Here is a 23,381-nt window from a genome sequence, read left to right as displayed (position 1 = left end):
GTAGAAGCAAGGTGTTTTTGTATTAGTCTTTAGAGTTTGAAAACATTCAACTTGTTTTTAATTCTTTTTATTAGGTGTTCACACATGTTTTGTGTGTAAAGAGAAAAAATCAGTAGTGAAACGCTGTATTGTATCCCACTGCGGAAAATTCTACCACGAAGCTTGTGTGAAAAAGTTTCGCCTCACGGTGTTTGAGAACAGGGGTTTCCGATGCCCTCTCCACAGTTGTGCGAACTGTCACGTTGCTAACCCTTCAAATCCCAAAGTATCCAAAGGTATTTATTTTCTGTTACTTCCCCCACCTTATGTATTTAAAGTACTGTCGCAGAGGTGATTCACACACATTGTTATCCACAGCCTAGATGCTACTGCCATTTGTCATGTGAACACTCAGCGAAAAGCATGAAGAGCTTCCATGCCAGCAGCAGAAGCTCTCAGAAATAACTAGTACTAGGATAAAATTCCATATACAGTGGAACCTCTACTTGTGGACGTAATCAGTTCCAGAGGGCCGTCCATAAGTCGATCTGGGTTGCTGGTAGAAGTGCCGCTGTGCGCAGACGCATTTGGTGGCAGCTGCTTCTGTGCATGCGCAAATAGCAGAAGTACCATATTTTTTGCTCTGTAAGACTCACTTTTTCCCTCCTAAAAAGTAAGGGGAAATGTGTGTGCATCTTGTGGAGCGAATGCAGGCTGCGCAGCTATTCCAGAAGCCAGAACAGCAAGAGGGATCGCTGCTTTCGCTGCGCAGCGATCCCTCTTGTTGTTCTGGCTTCTGAGATTCAAAATATTTTCTTTCTTGTTTTCCTCCTCCAAAAACCAGGTGCATCTTATGGTCTGGTGCGTCTTATAGAGCGAAAAATACAGTATTTACTTCCGGGTTTGCCATGGTCGCAACTTGGATTGGGCCCAGTAGAGGTGGTCGTAAGTAGAGGTTCTGCTGTATTGGGAATTTCCACATGGCCATTAAGAATGAAGCCAGGATGTGGATAAGTCCTGTTTTGTCGAATGAATTTCATCGGAATGAGTTCTTTGCTATAGAACAGAAGCTGAGTGTCCAATCTTCCCCTACAAACAGAGGGGAACCCAGAGGCACCTGATGCTCGTCGCTGCTCGTTGTTCTAGCACCCCATGGTTTGGGAGGATTGTCAGAACTGAACCATTATATTTGGATATTATTTAAAGAGCATTATTTGCATGGTCTCGTTATGCAGGTTGGGGCTGGTGTCCAGTTCTGTCCCATAACTGATTGCTGTGAACAGTTTATTGATGGACAGGACACTGTGAGGATGATGGGCATAAAATGGGGGAGAAGATGGTTGTAAAAAGGCTGAAGGAAGAGCGAAAACAATTTTCTTTTATATATATATAATTTTATTAGTTTTTTTAACATATCATTTTCAACAGTAATTAAATATACTTTTACATCTTATTCAAATTTTTGACTTCCATCAATCCTGTCTGAAAATTTTCCAATCTAATCTCTCAGTCTGCATTTCTTATCTTCCCTATTACATTTCAAACTCATAACCAATATCTCTATCTTTTTCTACTTTGTAACACTTCGTATATTTCTGCTTACAAAACCTCTTGTAGTCCTACCAGCGTAATTTGTTGGTTACAGTTGCTCTTCAAATAATTCATATACTTCTTCCAATCTTCTGTAAATCTCTGGTCCCTCCGGTTTCAAATCCTTCCTGTCATTTTGTCCAATTCTGCATAGTCCATTAATTTCGTCTGCCATTCTTCTTTTATCGGAATTTCTTCTTGTTTCCATTTCTGGGCTAACAATACTCTTGCTGCAGTTGTTGCATATAAAAACAATTTAACATCTTGCCTATTAATGTCCTGACCTATAATACCAAGTAAAAATGCTTCTGTTTTTTAAAAAATAATTTCCATATGCGGAATGTTATTTCTCTCATCTGAACATACTTGATGATAGTTTGCATGTGTGGTCTTAAAACGTCACAGAAATTCTGTCGGGGCATGGTGGGGAGTGGTAAATAGTTGAGATGAGCTCAGTTTCTACTTTGGAATGAGGCAAGGATAAGTCTCCGAAGGGAGGCCATAAATCATTAAGTATTCAACAGAGGTGGAAGGTGCAGAAGTTGTCATATTGATTCCACCATGTGAATGACTCCTTCATTAAAATCAATAAGACTTGGATTTTAAACTCTTATTTCTTATAGTTATGCTCAATATAGATACCCGCTTTACTTTACTGCCTTATGCAGTATAAGACCTTTTAGAGCAGAAATTGCCCAGTTCCTTAAACTTGTTGAATTTTTTTTTTGTATAAGATTTTTATTGAAGTTTTACAAAAAAGAAAAGTAGAAATTCACAGAATAAAAAACCATAAATTACAAAAAAAACACACAAAAAAAGAAAAAAATACAGAAAGAAAAACACAACTAATTAAGAAAGATTAAATTTAAACAAAGAAAAAATAAAACCACTCCATTTTTCCAATAACCTCAATTTCATATGCTTATGTTCTTGACCTCCTCGCACCTTCCCCTTTTTGTATTCCCATTCAAATATTAAATTCAGCAAATTCTTACCCTTTATCAAATGTTTAAACTTTGTACCATAACATATACTATATCCATATTTTTCAACCAATTATCAATACCTTTTTTGCATAATCTTAATAACTTTTATCACTAATTACCACTTATTACCAATCCAAGCACAATTTTAACACTCATTAATTTTATAGTATTTCTGAATACTGCCTTATGCAGTATAAGACCTTTTAGAGCAGAAATTGCCCAGTTCAGTAAACTTGTTGAATTTTTAGGGCAAGTCTCATAATGCAAAATTAATGCATTTTGCATTAATTCTGTTAACAGAGAAATTTGCAAGATTAGCACTGAGAGTTGATGCAAACGAAACGCTAGACAACGTATAACATTCATTCCACATTCACCCTGATACACACCATGTAAAGTTTTGCCACACTTCTGTTTTGCATCAGTTTGCTGACGCTGAGGAATACCTCTGCACCCAGATCCTACTTCAGCTACAGTACCCTAAAGCCCAGACCTTAGTGCTTGCTTGCTGATACGGTTGTCTTAGGGTGGGGCATTGAAATCACTGTGCCAGAGCAGCCTTACTAGCCAAAAGGCTGCTCATCTTTTAGTTGGGGTAGACTTGGGAGCAGGGAAGGCAAAGGAGGTTCTTGCTTTTGCTCATTCGGTGCAGATCAGTGCAAATTAAGATTGAGTGCTGACCGAGTGCAGTGAGCCTGCATCGTAAGATTTCCCATGCGAACCGTGGCCATTGGCAATGAAATTTCCCATTGATTCCCCAATGTTTTCAGTCAATCTTCTTAAAGGGTGATGCACGTGTATTATTATTTATTTTTGTTTCCGCCAGGCAAAATGGTGCGTTGCGTCCGCTGCCCTGTGGCTTATCACGCTGGAGACGGTTGCGTTGCTGCAGGGTGCTCAGTGATCACTTCCAGCAGCATAGTTTGCACCAACCACTTTATTGCCACTAAAGGGAAGAGTCATCATGCGCATGTCAATGTAAGCTGGTGCTTTGTATGCTCGAAAGGTAAATAAAGGAGTATCTTTATTTTTTTTCTTATAAAAGTAACGGGCATTTAAATGTCACTGTTTTGAAAAGATTATTACCGTACTTTTCGCTCTATAGGACGCACTTTTTCCCCTCCAAAAATTAAGGGGAAATGTGTGTGCGTCCTATGGAGCGAATGCAGGCTCCTTGGCTTCAGCGATAGCAACGCGAAGCCTCCGAAGTGCAGAGGGAGTGCTCCCTCCGCGCTCCTTGGCTTCGCGTTGCTTTCGCTGAAGCCCGGAGAGCTAGAGGGGTCGGTGCACACCAACCCCTCTCACTCTCCAGGCTTCAGGGATAGCTGCCTGAAGCCTTCAGAGCGCAGTGCGAGTTCCTGCTGCGCTCTGCAGGCTTCGGGTTCCTTTTGCTGAAGCCGGGAGAGCAACTCTCCTAGCTTCAGCGAAAGGAACCCGAAGCCTTTGGAGCGCAGCGCGAGTTCCCGTTGTGCTCCAAAGGCTTCAGGCGGCTATCCCTGGAGCCTTTGGAGCGCAGCGGGAACTCGCGCTGTGCTCTGAAGGCTTTGGGTTCCTTTTGCTGAAGCTGGGAGAGCAAGACTCTCCTGGCTTCAGCAGAGAGGAAGAGCTGCCCAGCGCCCCTTCAGTGAAGCGGGAGGAGAAATGGAAGGGGCTCCGTTTCTCCTGCTGCTTCGCTGAAGGGGCGCTGAGCAGAGAGGGGGAGAATTTTTTCTCTCTTGTTCTCCCCCTCTAAAACAAGGTGCGTCCTATGGTCGGGTGCATCCTATAGTGCCAAAAATACGGTACAGTGGTGCCTCGCAAGACGAAATTAATTCGTTCCGCAAGTTTTTTCTTCTTGCGAGTTTTTCGTCTTGCGAAGCACGGTTTCCCATAGGAATGCATTGAAAATCAATTAATGCGTTCCTATGGAGACCGCTTGCCAGGCTGGCGGTGCAGAGAAGGGCTTTTCTCCCCACCGCAAGCCTTCAGGACAGGTCCGGGAACAGAGGGGAAGGCGCGCAGCGCTTCTCCTCTGTTCCCTGGGCTTGCGGTGGGAGGAGGGTTTTTCCTCCCCACCGCCAACATTCAGAACAGCATTCTGAATGTTGGCGGTGGGAAGGAAAACCCTCCTCCCACCGCAAGTCTTCAGGACAGCCATCCGAAGGCTGGCGCGGGGAGAAGGTCTCTCCGCCCCACCGCCAGCCTTCGGGGGAGCCTTCCGTAGGCTGGCGCGGGGAGGAGGTCTCTCCGCCCCACCGCCAGCCTTCGGGGGAGCCTTCCGTAGGCTGGCGCGGGGAGGAGGTCTCTCCGCCCCACCGCCAGCCTTCGGGGGAGCCTTCCGAAGGCTGGCGCGGGGAGGAGGTCTCTCCGCCCCACCGCCAGCCTTCGGAGGAGCCTTGCGAAGGCTGGCGGTGGGGCGGAGAGACCTCCTCCCGCCGCCAGCCTTCCGAGCAGCCTTCCGAAGGCTGGCGGTGGGAGGAGGTCTCTCCGCCCCACCGCCAGCCTTCGGAGGAGGTCCGAGGATAGTGGGGAAGACGCGCTGCGCTTCCCCGCTGTCCTGGAGATTTCCCTATGGGCTTTCGTCTTGCGAAGGAAGCCCATAGGGAAATTCGTCTTGCGAAGCGCATCGAAAAACGGAAAACCCTTTCGTCTAGCGGGTTTTTCGTCTTGCGAGGCGTTCGTCTTGCGGGGCACCACTGTATATAGAATCTATTACTGCAGTAAGTTTTCTTTCCTTAAAGTTCGCTTACTCTATTTAAACAGCTTTCTTTGCCTTTCCAAAATGTGTGTGTTGTGAGGGTGCGTGCGGGGGGAGACCGCATTTAGAACCCAGGAATTTGCATGTTTCTGCATTGCAGGGGGTTGGGCGCCCTAGGTCAGGCACGTCCAACCGGTAGATGGCGATCTACCGCTAGATCCCTGGCTCATCCTGGTAGATGGAGGGGCCCTTATCGATCGTGGGATTAAATAAAGTTTACCAAAAGTTAACAAATAAAAGCTGAAGAACTCTGGGCAATTCTACCCCGAAAAAGCTCGTCAACTGTGGGTTCAACAACTCTGGGCAATCCACCCACCCCACACACGCTCCTCCTCCCTCCAATGACAATGTGTAGATCACTGCCAGTTTTTTTATACTGAGAGTAGATCGAGGTCTCTTGGGAGTTGGACGTGCCTGCACAAGGTGAAACTTGGGGTTCCTTCAGACTCTACAATTCTATGTCTAAATGTATCAGTGTGTGGAGCACTTGCAGTAAGGCACGCAGACACATGTCCTTTTATTACAGATTTATTGAGGTTAGAGAGGGCATAATATATCCTCTTGGGACATGGGTGGCGCTGTGGGTTAAACCACAAAGCCTAAGGCTTGCCAATCAGAAGGTCAGCGGTTCGAATCCCTGCAACAGTCCAGTAACACCTTAAAGGTAAAGGTACCCTCGTGTTCCTAAGTAGCAGCTTAGAGACCAACTAAGTCTCTATGGGACACGGGTGGTGCTGTGGTCTAAACTACAGAGCCTAGGGCTTGCCGATCGGAAAGTCGGCGGTTCGAACCCCTGCGACAGGGTGAGCTCCCGTTGTTTGGTCCCAGCTCCTGCCTACCTAGCAGTTCGAAAGCACGTCAAGTGCAAGTAGATAAATAGGTACCGCTCCGGCGGGAAGGTAAAAGGCGTTTCTGTGCGCTGCTCTGGTTTCGCCAGAAGCGGCTTAGTCATGTTGGCCACATGACCCGGAAGCTGTACGCCGGCTCCCTCGGCCAGTAAAGCGAGATGAGCGCCGCAACCCCAGAGTCGGTCACAACTGGACCTAATGGTCAGGGGTCCCTTTACCTTTACCTAATATATCCTCTTAGAAGATAGTTTTGTCCTCAGTCTTTGCCATAGATTCTATAGAGTCCCTTCTCAGTATCTTCCTTGAGGGGACCAATGAATATAGTACTGGACAGTTAAGAAAACACCTGCCCATTGTCATGGCCTGGTTAATGCCTGTATGGGTGACTGTCTTAGAACCACATCTAAGCTACATTGAGATATAAGTCTCTCTCAGGTGTCTTATAATTGTTAGTTTTAGCTTATCATTTTTACGTAATTAGTTTCACCGAGGTTGTGAATTTGTACAAAAATCCCTCGCGTTCTGTCATTGATTGGTTGACCATAATAAACGCATGGTTAAAAATGCAAGCAACAAGGTTTGAGGGTTGTTCTTGTTTTTTTTTTTTTAATTATTATTAATAATAATAATAATAATAATAATAATAATAATAATAATAATACCCCGCCCATCTGGCTGAGTTTCCCCAGCCACTCTGGGTGGCTCCCAACAGAGTAGTAATAGTAGTAATAATAATGATGATGATGATGCGATCAAACATTAAAAACATGTATTGGTGACAAATACATAAAGGTTTGTGGAACCTGCCTCTTTCCACAGACAAAAATGCATTCGTAAGAAATAGAATCATTGCTGCGACTGACCAGTTTTATTGGTAGCTCTTGCCTGCCTGCCACTGCCATGTGGCCCTTGGAAGGTTCCCCATGAAGAGATGTGCCCCCCCCCCCCCGGCTAGAAAAGTTGCTCCACCCCCCTAGATTAGAAGTGCAGCGTGTTCCGAACAAAGTTGCATTACCTCTGAAGGATCACGTTCACCGTTCGGAGGCATCTGGGAGGCCAGGTGTTCAGGCAGATCACTGCGTGTTGTCCCAGGCTCCCTTTCTCCTCCCGTTAGCTGACTTCTGCTGCCGACCGCTCAGCAAGTACATTGCTATTTAAATGTGGATTTCTTTTCTTGCAGGGGGAAGCCTTTTATGTTGTGAATCTTGCCCTGCAGCGTTTCACCCAGATTGTTTAAACATTGAAATGCCGGATGGAAGCTGGTACTGCAACGACTGCAAAGCAGGAAAGAAAATCCATTTTCAGGATATTATTTGGGTCAAACTGGGAAACTACAGGTTTGGACTTCTAAAAATAGAATGACTATTTGAAGTGGCCTTTATTTTTATTAATGCATGCTTGTATCCCACCCTTTCCTTGAGCAGCTTAAGGCAGGGGGAATTCCTGTACGAGCTCATTCATAATGGGGCTGAGATTCAACAACCTTTTATTGGTTTTCTTCAGAGAGAGCAAGGTTCTCAAATTCTCCCTTCTTCTTTTGGGGCAGGTGGTGGCCTGCAGAAGTCTGCCATCCAAAAAACGTCCCTCCAAATATCCAGAAAATGAAGCATGAGATTGGAGAGTTTCCTGTGTTTTTCTTTGGCTCTAAAGACTATTACTGGACGCATCAGGCTCGCGTGTTTCCCTACATGGAAGGAGACAGGGGAAGTCGGTACCAGGGAATTAAAGGAATTGGAAAAGTCTTCAAAAATGGTATGGCTATTTAATCATTTAGCTAAAAACAGAGTACAGTCGTACCTTGGTTCTCAAACGAAATCTGGTTCCAAAACGTTTGAAAACCGAGGTGCAGCTTCTCATTGGTTGCAAGAGCTTCTTGCACTCAGCGGAAGCCGTGTCACATGTTTGGGTTCCGAAAAACGTTCAAAAACAGAAACATTTACTTCTGGTTTTTTGGCGTTCGAGAACCGAAACGTACGACAACAGAGGTGTTCGGGAACCGAGGTTCTACTGTACCTTAGGTTCCAGCTCCCTGGGGACCTGGGTGCCCAAGCACCTACAAAATTCCCCGTGAAAGGGCCAGGTACCCACAAATTTCTGTGCCAGGGTCATGCACCATGATTGCAGAGCCAAGCTGGCACTCCTGCAGAGTACTGTAATACAATGTGATAGTACCATTTTTAAAATAAAACACCGCTGCACTTCAGCCACGAACCGCAATGCTATAAATGGATTGCGGCTGCATTGGTCAGCTTTCAACTCGCTTTGTTTCTGCTTGCATTGCATTTGAAGAAGCTTGTTAACTTGCTTTTCACCCAAAGAGATGGGTACAGTGGTGCCTCGCAAGACGAAAATAATCCGTTCCGCGAGTCTCTTCGTCTAGCGGTTTTTTCGTCTTGCGAAGCAACCCTATTAGCGGATTAGCGCCATTAAAGGCTTAGCGGCTAAAAGGCTATTAGCGGCTTAGAAAAAGGGGGGGAAAGAGAAAAAATCGCAAGACGTTTTCGTCTTGCGAAGCAAGCCCATAGGGAAATTCATCTTGCGAAGCGCATCGAAAAACGGTAAACCCTTTCGTCTAGCGGGTTTTTCGTCTTGCGAGGCATTTGTCTTGCGGGTCACCACTGTATATTTGTTTTAGAAATGGTATTAAGAGGGGTTATCTTTATAAAAAAAAGAACGTAACTGCAACTGTGGCCTCCAGCAGATCCAGCAGCGGAGAAACAAGAATGAGCAGAGATGATTGGAAGATGCTTTGAAACACTATATTCCCCAGAGACCTCTGGGTCTTTAGTGTCACACAGGGGCTAGGTGACCTTAGTCCACCCACTCTATTTTCAAGCCTCTGTATCTGTAATATAGTGATTACTCACCTGCTTTACAAGCTTGTAAGGGTTACTGAGATAATGCATGTAATGCAATTTGAATAATTGAAAGCACTGTAAACACTAAGGATGCCAGAAATTGTCTGAAGGTGCAGGTCCCTACTGCCAGACTAATATCTTGTCTTTCAAGCAGTTAAATGATGTGTTTACGGTCACTGTATGGAGAAGTCTCTCCCTGTGGTTCATTTGTGTGTTCTGTTTACTCATTTCAAGTATTAGATTTTACTATTACGTTGTATGTTTTTAGGCCGCGTTGCTAATTGCTGTAGGAACTCTTGAAGGTGTGGAGGGATAATGGGCAAATGCAGAAATATATTATATAAAAAAGTCTTAGCCATTGATTTCCCACTTCCTAAAAGTCCTCATAGTGGAGTTTCTTTAATTTGAAACCTGGCATTTAACATTGATGTCAACCCCAAAGATAATATGAATGAAGTGCTGCTGGATCAAACAATTGAGGTACAAATATCCAAGCAGTTCCCTCAAATCCTGTGAGTGGGCATGTTCACAATCTGCCTGCGCATTATACGTTAGAGGGTAGGGTATGTTCATGTGGATATAATATTTGTTCCTACAATTCATGCAAATAGTTTATTTTTAAAGCTCTGCAAGAAGCTGAAGCCCGCTTCCGAGAGATAAAGTTTCAACGGGAAGCCAAAGAAACGCAGGAAAATGAGCGCAAACCTCCCCCTTACAAACACATCAAGGTAAGGTCCTTGAAGGGCAGGTGCTGTTCATTTGATCCGCCCTGGAAGCTTAGTTCACCTGTTCTTTAGGACACGATCCTAACATGCAGCCCAGTGCTGTGTCCCAAGACCTTTTGAACTGGGACCAATGGATGTTCCCCTGGGGAACGTTTTTCAAGCCCTTGTTGTTCACAGTTGACCTGAATATGGCACTTTGAAGAGCCTTGCATCAGTCATAAGGCTGAAGAAATAAAAGGCAGTTCTTCGGTTCCCTTACCCGTCTAGTTTGGGATGACAACAAGTTCATAGATAAATCGAGGGTTTTAATCTCATTGGGATATTAGAGAAGAATATATAAACCTGTTGGTAATTAAAATCCACATTTGAACAGAGGTGGAACAAACCAAATCCTTACCCAAAACAATATTGTTCTTGAGGAATGGTTTCTTTCCTGCTATTTAAAAAGGAAAAGAATAAATAAAGTGATGTTGTCAGTAGTAGATATGTCTAGGATAGTGAAATTAAAAAATTATTACTGCACTGCCTGGGAATCTGGGGGAAAAATAGATGTGATTTTTATATGACTAGTTAATCTGTGAGTTTTAGGGTTGTTCACACACCCAACTGAGGGCTCTAATCTGTCCCTCACCTGGGGCAGGGCCTCACCTTGCCCTGAATCAGTTTGTGTCTGAGGGATGCTATTGCTTAATTATGGTTTATTTGGTGCATCTTGATTCAATATGCTATCTGGCATCCAAATGTAGGCAAAGATTGCTGCCTGTCCCTCAGGAACCATTGTCCTGAGTTGGGTGACATTAACTTCAAAAGCATCCACGCTGGTTCTGGTTGTAACTGTCACACCAAATTGGACAAAGTCACGTCAAACTGGGTGGAAATATCTTCAGCAGCTTACAAATCAGCACAGTTTGGACACTTAAAGCGAAGCCACGCCAAAGTCATGTTTCAGTCTGCCATCTTGATTCAAAATGGCACCAAACATAAAGACTGCTGGTTCTCCCTCAAAGATCCTTGTGCTGAGCCAAGGGACAATATTTTCAGTGGCATCTGAATTGGTGTGTGTTGGAACTATCAAGCCAAACTGGGAGACGGTATCTTCAGAGCTGGCCAAATTGGTGCAGGTTGGGTTCATTATGCCAGATTTGGCAGTGTACCGCCAAAAGGGGGCTATGATACCTTCAGAGGCATCCAGACTGGCACCGTTTGAATCGGGCAAAGTCACATTTCAGACCTACAGGTTAATTTGAACTGGTAGCCAGCACCCCAACACAAATGTAAAGTTCTTCTCCCACCTGAGGAACATTCATGCCAAGTTTGAAATTTAAACACTTTAGTCCTGTCACACCAAAAATCAGGCAAAGTCATATTTCAGAGCGCCATGTTGATTGACGATTGCCTGAAATGGAATTGACTGCTGCTTCTAAGATTAGTTGCGGGGGGTGGGGGTGAATTTTAGAGATTAAATGAGTTGGAATATAGATTGCCTTTTTGAGAAATAATAGCCAATAACTGCCTCGTTGTTGTTTTTTAATCTGTTATTCAGGTAAATAAGCCTTTTGGAAAAGTTCAGATTTACACTGCTGACATTTCTGAGATTCCCAAATGCAATTGCAAACCCTCTGATGAGAACCCCTGTGGTTTAGATTCAGAGTGTCTAAATCGGATGCTAATGTATGAATGCCACCCCCAAGTTTGTCCGGCCGGAGAGCGCTGCCAAAACCAGTGTTTTACCAAGCGCCAGTATCCTGAAACGAAGATCATCAAGACTGATGGCAAAGGATGGGGCTTGGTTGCAAAGAGAGACATTAAAAAGGTATGCGTTAAATGAGTTGGGTCCATTCATGGGAGCATCTTGTGATGCTTCGCTTTGGAACAAGAAGAATTCTTCCCTGTACACATAGCATTGGGTTCTATATTTTGCTTCCTCTAGGGCCAGCTTCCCACACTAGTGCCCCTCACATATCTTGGACTCCATCATCCATGGGTTGACTGGAGTTGTGATACAGAACATCTAGGGGACACGAGGTCTAGAAAGGATTATCTAAGGACATCAGTGGTTGGCATAGGCCCCCCAAAATGGGCTTTTTCTGTGGTAACTCCCTGTTTATGTTCTCCCCAGGGAGGTTCATCTGGTGCCATTAAACACCTTTAGGAGCCAGGTGAAAACATTCCTCTTCAACCAGGCCTTTGGCTGGATTTTAATGTGTTTGGGGCAGGGGAGTTAATTGGTTTGGTTTGTTCTTGTTTTTTTCTTGCGTATTGTGTTTGTATCTTGCATTTTTATTTTACAAATCAATAAAATGAAATGTATGGGAGCAAAGATGGGGTAAGGAAAGAGAATGGAGCATAAAAAGGGAGATGAGGAGATGGAATAGACAAGGTATGGATAAGACTCATTTGATTTATTTATTTTTTAATCTCCCTTCTTCAAAAAGACCATACATGATTTTGTTCTTTTCTGTTAAGTTTTATGCTGTACTTTACATTTTGGTTTTGTACGATTCTTATTTTGATACGTTATTTTATATTATTATTGGATGGCATGCTGTTAATAAATAATAAAATTATCTATTCCTCAGGGTGAGTTTGTGAATGAGTACGTTGGTGAGTTAATTGATGAAGAGGAATGCATGGCAAGGATCAAGTTTGCTCAGGAAAACGATATCACCCACTTTTATATGCTTACTATCGATAAGGTATAGTATTTTAAACTGTCTTGGTTTGAATCTCATGGTTGACCTAGATAAAAGAAAAAACACAACTACCCTAACCCATTGTGATCAGTGGCAGCAAGGCCATTTGTCAAAAGCTGCCTCAGGGTGCTTCTAAAACAGGAGTTTGTTGTGGAATTGGTGCTGCTCTTGTACACAAGCGATTCTCAAGGGGTGTTTTTTTCCCCCACCTTATTTTTCTTATGTATTTTGTGTGTTTTTTGGTATTGCAATTTTATGTTGTTTTTTAAAAAATAATACTGAATTTCCATTTTAACACTCCAATAAAAACCACATTAAAACATTCCAAATTATAACACAATTTTAAAAAGCCAAGTATCAATGCCAAATCATAAGTCTTTTGGGTGTTTTCCCATGCTCTGAAGTTTGGGGAACTCGTGTTGTTAACTGCCCTGAGATCTATGGGTGTAATGCAGTATACTACAGTGGTGCCTCTGGTTACGAACTTAATTCGTTCCGGAGGTCCATTCTTAACCTGAAACTGTTCTTAACCTGATGTACCACTTTAGCTAATGGGGTCTCCCACTGCCACACAATATCTGTTCTCATCCTGAGGTCAAGTTCTTAACCTGAGGTACTACTTCCAGGTTAGCGGAGTCGGTAACCCGAAGTGTTTGTAACCCGAGGTACCACTGTACTAATACTACTAATACTCCTCTTTGGTCCTCACCTGAGCAGAACCTGCTATTATGTGACTTCTAGCCCAAATGATATGAGTGTATCTATTGCAGCCAGTTGCTTCAGGCTCCCTTGTCCAGAGACGGCCGACGTAGCAGCTTACCTGAGGGTGTCAAGCTGTTTTGTAGGGGTGCCTGCCTCTTAAGCTACAGCAGGGGTCAGGAAGGGGGCTGGTCCACTGTCCCTCAGACCTTGTGGGGGGCCAGACTGAGGGGGGGTGAACGAATTCCTATGCCCCACAAATAACCCAGAGATGCATTTTAAATAAAAGGACACATTCTACTCATGTAAAAAAACACTGATTCCTGGACCGTCCGCGGGCCATATTGAGAAGGTGATTGGGCCAGATCCAGCCCCTGGGCCTTAGTTTGCCTACCCATGGACTACAGCAATGCAGGATCTAAGCCACCTCGCAAAGGAGACTTTAAATGTCTACAGAGTAGATCTCCTAATATCCCTGATATTCTAGTATTTCCTTTAATACATGTGAACTAACACACACCATCATTATAATTCTTCCTGCCAGTTCTCAGACCCTCCATCCCCAAGCGGAGCAATAGGTTGACTGCATTTTCATCTCCTGCTCTGTATCATTTTGAATGTTGTAGCTTACATGATTCAAAAACTATTAGTATACCGTTCTTACATTTATCTTCTAAGAATCTAATATTGAGTAAAGCTATGCCGATTCTAGTTACGTGAAAGTTACACAAATCAAGACTTCTTTTGAAAGATACTTCCAGTGGTGCTGTTCCTGTCTCTTTTTATAACCTGGGAAGATTCGGTAAATGTAGTACAGTTACAGCTAGGGATATGTTGGGAGTTTGCCTGCCTATTTTAGCATTGTGTTGGCGTGAAGAGCTGCAAGTTCAACTCGACGTGTATGATTAGCTCTGCCGGAGCAACGCTTGCTTTGTCGTTAAACCAAATCCCGTCTGGTTCTATTCCCGACTTTTAGGACCGCATAATTGACGCCGGACCCAAAGGAAATTATTCCCGGTTTATGAACCACAGCTGCCAACCAAATTGTGAGACTCTGAAATGGACTGTACATGGCGACACGCGTGTAGGACTCTTTGCTGTGTGTAGTATCCCGGCAGGTACATACGAACGTTAGGACGGCAGAATCGTTTTCCGCAGCTCAGAGCCTTGTGTAAAAAGTGTACTCTGTAGTGTTCACAGGCTTCTTAATTTACTCCAGTGCCGGGACCAGTTCCGCATGTGTGGTGGACCTGCCTCGGTCACCAGAAGTGCACAGGGGATCCTGCTTGCCACAGCAGATCAAGCTTTGCTTTGGAACCGACGTAAATCACTTGCATGCCTTTTGAATCTCCCCTCTTTCTCTGAATAGAACTTTTACAGTATACAAAATATTTCCTTTGAAATCAGTCAGTGTTTCCCAGAAACCGAAATAAAAAATTGAGATCTTTTTAGCTGTTACGTTCACAACTTTCCTAAAATGTAAGGATGTGAAACTTGAAAATGTAAACATCAATACAATATGGCACTGGGACACGAACAGGAGAAACAGGCCAGAGAAGAAAGGAATAGGTTGAAATACAATGTTAAAATCCTAATAACCATTGCATGGTTGTTCTTGCTTTTGTTGGTTTATCTTCAGATCCCCTTTCCGTCTCTGATACTGTAGTTGCTCCTATATTGCCATGGGAGGGGGGTTTCCAGTGGAAAAGGTGTGAAGTTGCAGTGAAAAATCTATTTTGTTTTTTCTTACTCAGGGACAGAATTGACTTTTAATTACAATCTTGACTGTCTGGGCAATGAAAAAACAGTGTGTAAATGCGGTGCTCCAAACTGTAGTGGCTTTCTTGGAGACAGACCAAAGGTATGTATTATTATTTGTTATTCTTTTGTTGTTGTTATTAAATATATACGCTGCCCTTCATACCAAGATCACGGGGCAGTTTACAACATGCAGAGTGAATAAAGAATACAATGCATTCATGTTTTCACTTAGTTTCTATTTCACCCACCCCAAGTTCTTAGGGTGACATATGATATGTGGAAATTGGTGCTCAGTTAGGGCCAACACTCCTGTTATGTTTCCAAGGGGATGCTCGGGAGCAAGCAGGCAAATATCTCCCTACTTGGCTGTGAAGACTTGGCTTGGCTGCCAAAATAAACTTTATCAGTCCGGAGCGCCACTCTCCCGTGGCTGACTCAATCGCTGGCAGAATCCGTGAGTGGGCAGTTCTTAAACTTTCTCCAGCAAAGCAGCTCCTTGACGCCCAGTCTGCGCCTCTGCTTTCTGCGCAAGGAGGGCGTGGGCAGCGGAGGACCCCTTCCCTCCCCGCTTCTCCCAGGCAAGGAGTCCTGGGACCGCCTCGCCACTTCCGACTCCTGCACCTCCTCTCCACTGGAGCCGCGTTTATTCTCTTCCGTTGAAGAGGAGCGACTTTCCACGATCACTGGAGGCTCTCTATAATCCATCTGGCTTTTGCTCTCTCCCTCCTGCACTGATGGCAGTTCCCTGACAACTCCCTACCCGAGTTCTTCTTAAGAAGCTAGGTTCCTCGGCCAGTGAAAATAGAACAACCAGGCAAAACCCAAAGCAAAGCAGGCTGTTAAGCCTTTTATCGTTTATTTGTCGCAACAAAGATTTGACCTCTCTAAAGGCAACAAGAAACCCAAGACAGAGGCTGTTCTGTCTGTTAAAGGTTTATACTTGGCGTGAAACAGCAAGAAGTCCCACCCACGAAAATGGGGAACCGAAGATACGCCACCAAATTAGGACAGTTTACTGTGGGTCAGGGAGGTCAAATTATAATGTGTCAATCAAAGCATCTGGAATTGGCAAGTCTTGGACCTTTTCAGACAGAATTTACATCTGGTGACATTACATACAGGCGACATTTAGAGCAGTCGATCGGTATGTACTAGAAAGCAGATAGTTTGGGCAACAATAGCCCTACACCGTCGAAGGGACTCTGCCCAAATGCTTCTTCTGGAAGCTGCAGCCTGCATGACTCCCTCAGGGTGGATTTGATTTAAATCACTAGTCAGTAAGACTTGGTTTATTCTTGCTGGAATAATCTTAATATTAACAACCAGAGGAAGGTTTCATTTTTGGAAGAATAAATTTTCAGAGTAGTTTTTACAGTTATATCAAAAATTGCTGATTTGGTTATACTATTAGAAATACATAGACAGATAATTATGAAATTATTGGGAGGTTTAATAAGTTAACTGTTTATATTTGGACAACTTTTTGCGGTACTTTAGTGGAAGGAAAAAAATAATCATTTCCTTCATATCAATTTAAACAATTTATTTAACTAAAGCAATAACATTGTAGCATATGTATCCATGTTTGTTAACTGATGTGGTTAAACTTTTTTTGTGGGTTTGGTTTTTTTTAAACAAAAACCAAAAAAACTTAAGACTGAGTTTTAGCACACATGAAAAACTTAAAACAAATCCTTATTTCCTGATGAATAGCCTCTGGACTATAATGTAACTTAAATAGAAGACTTATCTTTGGAAATACTTTTTAAAGCATTTTAAAAACTCGATTTAACTCCAATTTTAAAAAAGGAAAAAAAATCATTGATTTTTATTCACTCTGCTCTCCTTCCATAAGTCCCAAAGTGCAGAGAATTCCCAAAACTCGAGAGTGAGCTTACGATAGGTGGCAGTTGTTCACCGGGTGCTTTTTGTGTCTTTTCCCTGGTAGTACGTTTCTGCTTTCTGTGACCTTACCTGGTGGTGCTTAGGTGCTAATTTGGGCTGGCTGATCCCTACCAGTCCCTGGGAGGGCTAGTATGGAAACCAGCATTTTCTAAGTCCAAGCTGCTTAGAGAAGGTGCGAAATCTTCAGCCCCCCTCATGGACACCCTGTCACATGCCAGTGGTGGGCAGGGCAAAAGGAGCGTCTCCACCCCCATCGTTCTGCCCGGACACTGAGGTCCAGCACCGAGGGCCTTCTGGCGGTTTCCTCGCTGCAAGAAGCCAAGTTACAGGGAACCAGGCACAGGGCCTTCTTGGTAGTGGCGCCCACCCTGTGGAACGCCCTCCCACCAGATGTCAAAGAGAAGAACAACTGCCAGACTTTTAGAAGACATCTGAAGGCAGCCCTGTTTAGGGAAGCTTTTAATGTTTAACAGACCACTGTATTTTAATACTTTGTTGGAAGCCGCCCAGGGTGGCTGGGGAGACCCAGCCAGATGGGCGGGGTATAAATATTATTATTATTATTATTATTATTATTATTATTATTATTATTATTAAAAGGGGGCAGGCAAGCAAAATGTACTATCACAGTTCAAGAACGTAGCCTGTCTGGGCAAAGACACTTAAGGAGGTCGCAGAGCAGGGCTCAGGGGGGACTGGGCTGCAGAGAGCATGAAGCTCAGCACAGAGTGGCCTGCATTTGGGCCCCTGGGCCAGAGAGTCCCCATCGCTGGCTGAGCGCTTTATACGTCATCCGATTTAGCAGTTACCTTGAAGGTCTGGTCTTGTAAATTCATTGCAGCCTACCCGCGTCCAAAGGCAAGCTGCCACATTTTCCGCAAACTTCAGAATGCCCTGCGCTGATCACATTGCCACATTTGCCCACCTCAGTGGCAGAACCCTATCGATATTTAGCCTCCAGTTCAAGAAAATAATCTGAGCCTGCTGGACTGGACCAGCAGCCCACCTAAATGCTTATTGGAAAACCTAGAAGCTGGACAGGAGCACCCTGCCCACCTGACATGCCCAACAGCTGCCATTCAAAAGCATGCTACCTCCAACGTGGATCTGGAACAGAAGCATCATGGCTGGTAGCCCTTTCCTCCATGAATTTGTCTTGTTTAGTTGTTTAGTCGTGTCCGACTCTTCGTGACCCCCTGGACCAGAGCACGCCAGGCACTCCTGTCTTCCACTGCCTCCCGCAGTTTGGTCAGACTCCTGTTTGTAGCTTCGAGAACACTGTCCAACCATCTCGTCTTCTGTCGTCCCCTTCTCCTTGTGCCCTCCATCTTTCCCAACATCAGGGTCTTTTCCAGGGAGTCTTCTCTTCTCATGAGGTGGCCAAAGTATTGGAGCCTCAGCTTCACAATCTGTCCTTCCAGTGAGCACTCAGGGCTAATTTCCTTAAGAATGGATGCGTTTGATCTTCTTGCAGTCCATGGGACTCTCAAGAGTCTCCTCCAGCACCACAATTAAAAAGCATCCATTCTTCGGCGATCTGCCTTCTTTATGGTCCAGCTGTCACTTTGAAAATTTGTCAAAATTTCACTTTGAATTTGTCTAACCCTCTTTTAAGGCCATCCAAGTTGGTGGCCATCACTGGTTCTCACGAGAGCACATTCCAGTCTTCCAATATTTAGCTTTGCCAGAGGTCCGTGAGTTCAAATGTTACAAGAGACAAGAGAAAAACTTCACTGTGGCCACTTCCTCCATGCATTATTTTATAAACTTCTGCCAAGTCACTTCTTCCTCATCTAGTTTGTCAAACACTGCTCAGAAATATAAAATATTTGAGAAAAGCGGCTGAACTGCTAGAGCGGTCCAGTGCTCAAGCGGCTGTGGTTTGAGTCCAGCAACCTACTCCTTCTGGGGTTTCCTTTTTGCTCCAGATCTTTGCAGGCAGGTGTTCAAGGCTTGTGAGTATTGATTTCTGCAATTTCTCTTGGGAAGCTGTAACTCTGCAATGCACTGTTTGCTTCTTCTTCTTCTTTTAAAGAATTCGTCCTCTAATGCTTCGGAGGAGAAAGGAAAGAAAACCAAAAGAAGAGCAAGGAGACGCAAAACAAAGAACGAAGCAAGGAAAAAATCTGAGGATTACTGCTTCCGTTGTGGTGATGGAGGCCAACTTGTATTATGCGACCGAAAATCTTGTACCAAGGCTTATCATCTCTCGTGCCTTGATTTGGTGAAACGCCCTTTTGGTGAGTAAAAGTCAAGGCGTGACTTTATGGCCTGCTCCCCCTTGTCTTCCTTTTGAAAAGGACAAGGGGAAAGCTTAAGCAGCCTTTACTTTCACTTTCTTTTAAAACTGGCTTCTTCAACCACTACCCACCCTAGTCTGGACTTTATTACAAACTCTGGTTGGTTTGAACAAGACACCTTCCTAATACCTCGTTTGGAGTTGCTTGTATGGAAGCTGGCCAGTTTGTGAGCCAGTCATGAACTCTGATCTGGGTGATGCAAACAAGCTGACTTCAAGGGGAGCAGGGTGGTGCTGAAGTCCTTCTCGCTGGAAGATGGGGGGGGCATGGGAGTCCAGGGCTCACGCCCTGCTCATACATGGCTTGCATAGGTGACCCTAATTTCATGCGGGTGGTTAAAGGTAAAGGGACCCCTGACCATTAGGTCCAGTCGTGGCCGACTCTGGGGTTGCGGCGCTCATCTTGCTTTATTGGCCGAGGGAGCCGGCGTGCAGCTTCCGGGTCATGTGGCCAGCATGACAAAGCCGCTTCTGGCGAACCAGAGCAGCGCACGGAAACGCCATTTACCTTCCCGCTGGAGCGGTACCTATTTATCTACTTGCACTTTGATGTGCTTTCGAACTGCTAGGTTGGCAGGAGCAGGGACCGAGCAACGGGAGCTCACCCCATCGCAGGGATTTGAACCGCCAACCTTCTGATCGGCAAGTCCTAGGCTCTGTGGTTTAACCCGCAGCACCACCCGCGTGGTAAGGGAGGTTAAAAACAGAAAAGGGATGGCAGAAAGAGAGGGAGAAAATGGACCTGTGGCCCCTGGCATACCTACCCCCCCCAAGGGAGTGTTCGACCATGGCACTGAAATGGTGTGTCCAGGATCAAGTGAATTCCTAGAAATCATAGCCCAACCATCTTTTGCCATTACCTTTTAGGAAGTCTGAGTAGATCTTATCAGCCCATGCTTTGGTGAAACACGCGTATATGAATGAGAGGGAGGGAGGGTTCTTTAGCGACTGCCTTACAAACTCAGAACTTGGTTCCACAACTTTTTAATCTGCAGTGGTACCTCTGGTTACACACACTTTGGGTTGCAAACTACGCTAACCCTTAAGTAGTACCTTGGGTTGAGAACTTTGCCCCAGGATGAGAATGGAAATCACATGCCAGCGGGAGGCCCCATTAGCAAAAGCGCACATCAGGTTAAGAGCGGACCTCCAGTATGAATTAAGTTCGTAACCCGAGGTACCACTGTAATTGGCACTGCCGAGATTATTTGAAACAAGAATGTTCCCTTAATGCAGCTATTTCTGAATTGACTCTGTACCCTTTTTCTGCTGGCAGGAAAATGGGAGTGCCCTTGGCACCACTGTGATGTTTGTGGAAAGCCTTCTGTCTCCTTCTGCCACTTCTGCCCAAACTCTTTTTGCAAGAACCATCAAGACGAGACAGTGCTCGATTCTAACTTAACTGGACAGTTGTTCTGCTCGGACCACATTGGGGAGAATTTTGCTGAAAAAAAGGCGAAGAGACCCCCTAGAAAACTGGCCGCGCTGAAGTGCAAACGAAGGCAAAGAAACAAATGGAAGAGGAAGGAATGTAAATAATGACGAACTGCAGTTCCTGCTGCCAACGCTGTCTTGTAGATAAGTTGTGAATAGGGTCAGGGAAGGACACGTCTTTTACATATATTCTGCAGGAATTGGGTTTGGGGCAGATCATTTTTTAATCCACTGAGCCAACTGCAGCAGTGTGTTCTGTTGCTTCTGCACTGATCATGAACTGTGGCATGCAAAGTTCAGCCACTTTCAGGACAAACCAGGTTTACTCTTCAGCAATAATGACAACACTTGAACTGTTAGGAGTGAAAAACCAATTCATTCCAGAATTTCCTAGTTGGAGGTGTGTTAATTTCCAACCAATTAAGGCATATATGCATAGCTTTTTGAAATAGTAGTCACCACCCAGCAAGTGTTTAAATAGTGCTTAAGAAAGACATGATTAGCCTTTAAAGCAAAACGTTGTGCGTAGAGCTGCCTATATTACCTGCATTAAGTGAGGCATATGGACGTCGTACAGTTTAGAGGCACAGAGCTCAGTATAACCATATGCATTGAGCTTTGTCCAGAAGGATGTCTGGTTTGCTTTGGATTTTATTTTTGTTTTATTGTAATATTCTGCCAAGGAACAAGAACGTGATGGAAACAGGCAGCATACCACAACAGAAGCTTTGAAAGAAAGAACTGTCTCCTGTTGAGTTTCAAAGAAGGAAAATGATACCGTGACCTAAGTCCACATTTAAATTGATATTGAAATCTATGCCCATTTTTTTAGATTGTATTTGCATAATAAAAGCCTTTAAAAAACCAAACTAATGCTCATTTACTCTTGTTTTTTTGTATCAAGGTGATAATGAAAAAGAAGAAGTTAACCACCAACTTCTAAAATAATACGGGTGGTATTCAAAAAAGTTTTACTCAAGTAGGCAGATTGAAATTAATGGACCTAACTTAGAATAGACTCACTGAAATTAATGAACAGGGCTGAGTAAAACTTACATACCACCCTAGATTTATTGGGTTCTTTTGAGTGTGGCATTGCAGTTATATAGTTGCCCTGTGACATGAGTGATTTTATTTTCTGTTTTCTCAATTAAGTGTTTCTAAATTTTGTTATCAACAGTCCTTCGGCAAATGCAAACAGTTATTGCAGACAATTGGGTTCCTTTCCTGTTAACTTTCTGCCAGTTTGAATGTTGAATTCTAAAGTGAGAAAAATATCTAGTCTGCCATCTTTAAAAAACTGGACATTTTACAGTTTAAAACATCAAATAAAACGTGCGGCCATTTCATGTTCATGGAATGAGCAGCCTTGCAAGGAACGAAGTTGACAGCCCATCTTGGTTTATGCCATTTGTAAACAGTGCCATAGTTTTCCCAAATCAGCATCGTTGGGAACCATTTCTTTAATGAAACTCTGTGATTCTTCTAGCAGTCAGCCATATGAATCTACTGGCAATTTTAACACGAGAAGTTTGACTGTCTCAGAGCACTGTATTCCACAGTTTCAAGCTGCCACAATTTGACATAACCTTAAATTGGCAGAATCGGAATTTGGGGCTACCACAGCTGTCTTGTCATGAACCAATAAATTCTTGGTATTCTTTTACCGAGATCTTGAGAAATACAGAATGTTACACTGGACCTACCATGAAGGTCCATTTTCTGCAGGGAATGGACGAGAACCAGGAATGGTTTGTCCCGCTTGCCTGACTAATATGCAAAGTGGATGTCACTACCTCATGTAAAAGGCTGGCCTTTCTTCCGATGAAGTTACACCAGCTGAAAAGAAAACCAGTTAAGCAGCATCTACCAACACAAGCACAGAGAGGTCTGGGTAAAATAAGTGCCAGTTAAACAAGATGGAACCACCACTAACATGAATATGAGCAGTAGCAATATTGTGTACCATTCACTCAAAACAGACCAAGTTGAAAAAAAGAACCATTAGATACTTTGCACATGTCATCTGTGTAAAACCTAATTAAATGTTAAGAATAACTGCTGTTAAGAATGTTAAGAAAATACTACTCCAATACACTACAGGCCACAATTAAAAACCAATGGGAGCAGGACATAGGACATGGTTTAAACCATACCCAGTGGTCTAGAGACTAGGGTCTAAATCACCATTCAAATCCATCTCGGCCAAAAGAACTCACCCTAAAACTTACATACCGTATTTTTCGTTCTATAAGACGCACCAGACCACAAAAAAATTTTTTTTCCTTCCAGTAGCACCTTAAAGACCAACTAAGTTAGTTCTTGGTATGAGCTTTCGTGTGCATGCACACTTCTTCAGATACGTGTGCATGCACACGAAAGCTCATACCAAGAACTAACTTAGTTGGTCTTTAAGGCGCTACTGGAAGGAAAAAAAATTTTTTTGTTTGTTTTGACTATGGCAGACCAACACGGCTACCTATCTGTAACTGGAACCAGACCACAAGACCCACCTAGTTTTTGGAGGAGGAAAACAAGAAAAAAAATATTCTGAATTTCAGAAGCCAGAACAGCATGAGGGATCGCTGCGCAGTGAAAGCAGCAATCCCTCTTGCTGTTCTGGCTTTTGGGATAGCTGTGCAGCCTGCATTCGCTCCATAAGACACACACACATTTCCCCTTACTTTTTAGGAGGGAAAAAGCGAGTCTTATTGAGCAAAAAATACGGTATAGATGATACCTAACACCATGGAAGCTGGCACAGATACACCCAGAAACTTCATCTAAATGCTGGAGAGATTGAACCGCAATAGGCACATAACATACCTCCACATGTGGGAATGGCCCCAAATCCAATCCTTCTGGAT

At 43.9% G+C, this 23,381-nt stretch overlaps 1 protein-coding gene across 4 annotated transcripts in view; it reads left to right on the top strand.

The window, feature by feature from the left end:
• The window catches only part of NSD2 (nuclear receptor binding SET domain protein 2), a 75,571-nt gene extending 54,188 nt beyond the window's left edge, over positions 1 to 21,383 (top strand). For 3 of the 4 annotated variants that reach the window (XM_083615513.1, XM_083615514.1, XM_083615515.1), the window contains 11 exons: positions 75 to 275; positions 3,382 to 3,561; positions 7,321 to 7,477; positions 7,687 to 7,892; positions 9,623 to 9,726; positions 11,267 to 11,536; positions 12,303 to 12,419; positions 14,092 to 14,233; positions 14,870 to 14,976; positions 18,817 to 19,021; positions 20,357 to 21,383. In XM_083615513.1, coding sequence (XP_083471639.1) covers positions 75 to 275; positions 3,382 to 3,561; positions 7,321 to 7,477; positions 7,687 to 7,892; positions 9,623 to 9,726; positions 11,267 to 11,536; positions 12,303 to 12,419; positions 14,092 to 14,233; positions 14,870 to 14,976; positions 18,817 to 19,021; positions 20,357 to 20,619 — 1,952 coding nt within the window. In that variant the 3' untranslated portion in view covers positions 20,620 to 21,383. Of the gene's footprint in view, positions 1 to 74; positions 276 to 3,381; positions 3,562 to 7,320; positions 7,478 to 7,686; positions 7,893 to 9,622; positions 9,727 to 11,266; positions 11,537 to 12,302; positions 12,420 to 14,091; positions 14,438 to 14,869; positions 14,977 to 18,816; positions 19,022 to 20,356 lie in introns of those variants that run through there. The other variant, XR_014548615.1, reaches the window with a different exon arrangement.
• Positions 21,384 to 23,381: the final 1,998 nt, after the last annotated feature.

Source organism: Podarcis filfolensis (assembly GCF_964270895.1).
Source record: "Podarcis filfolensis genome assembly, chromosome: 5".
NCBI lineage: Eukaryota > Metazoa > Chordata > Lepidosauria > Squamata > Lacertidae > Podarcis > Podarcis filfolensis.
This window is presented reverse-complemented; position numbering and strand designations above follow the sequence as displayed.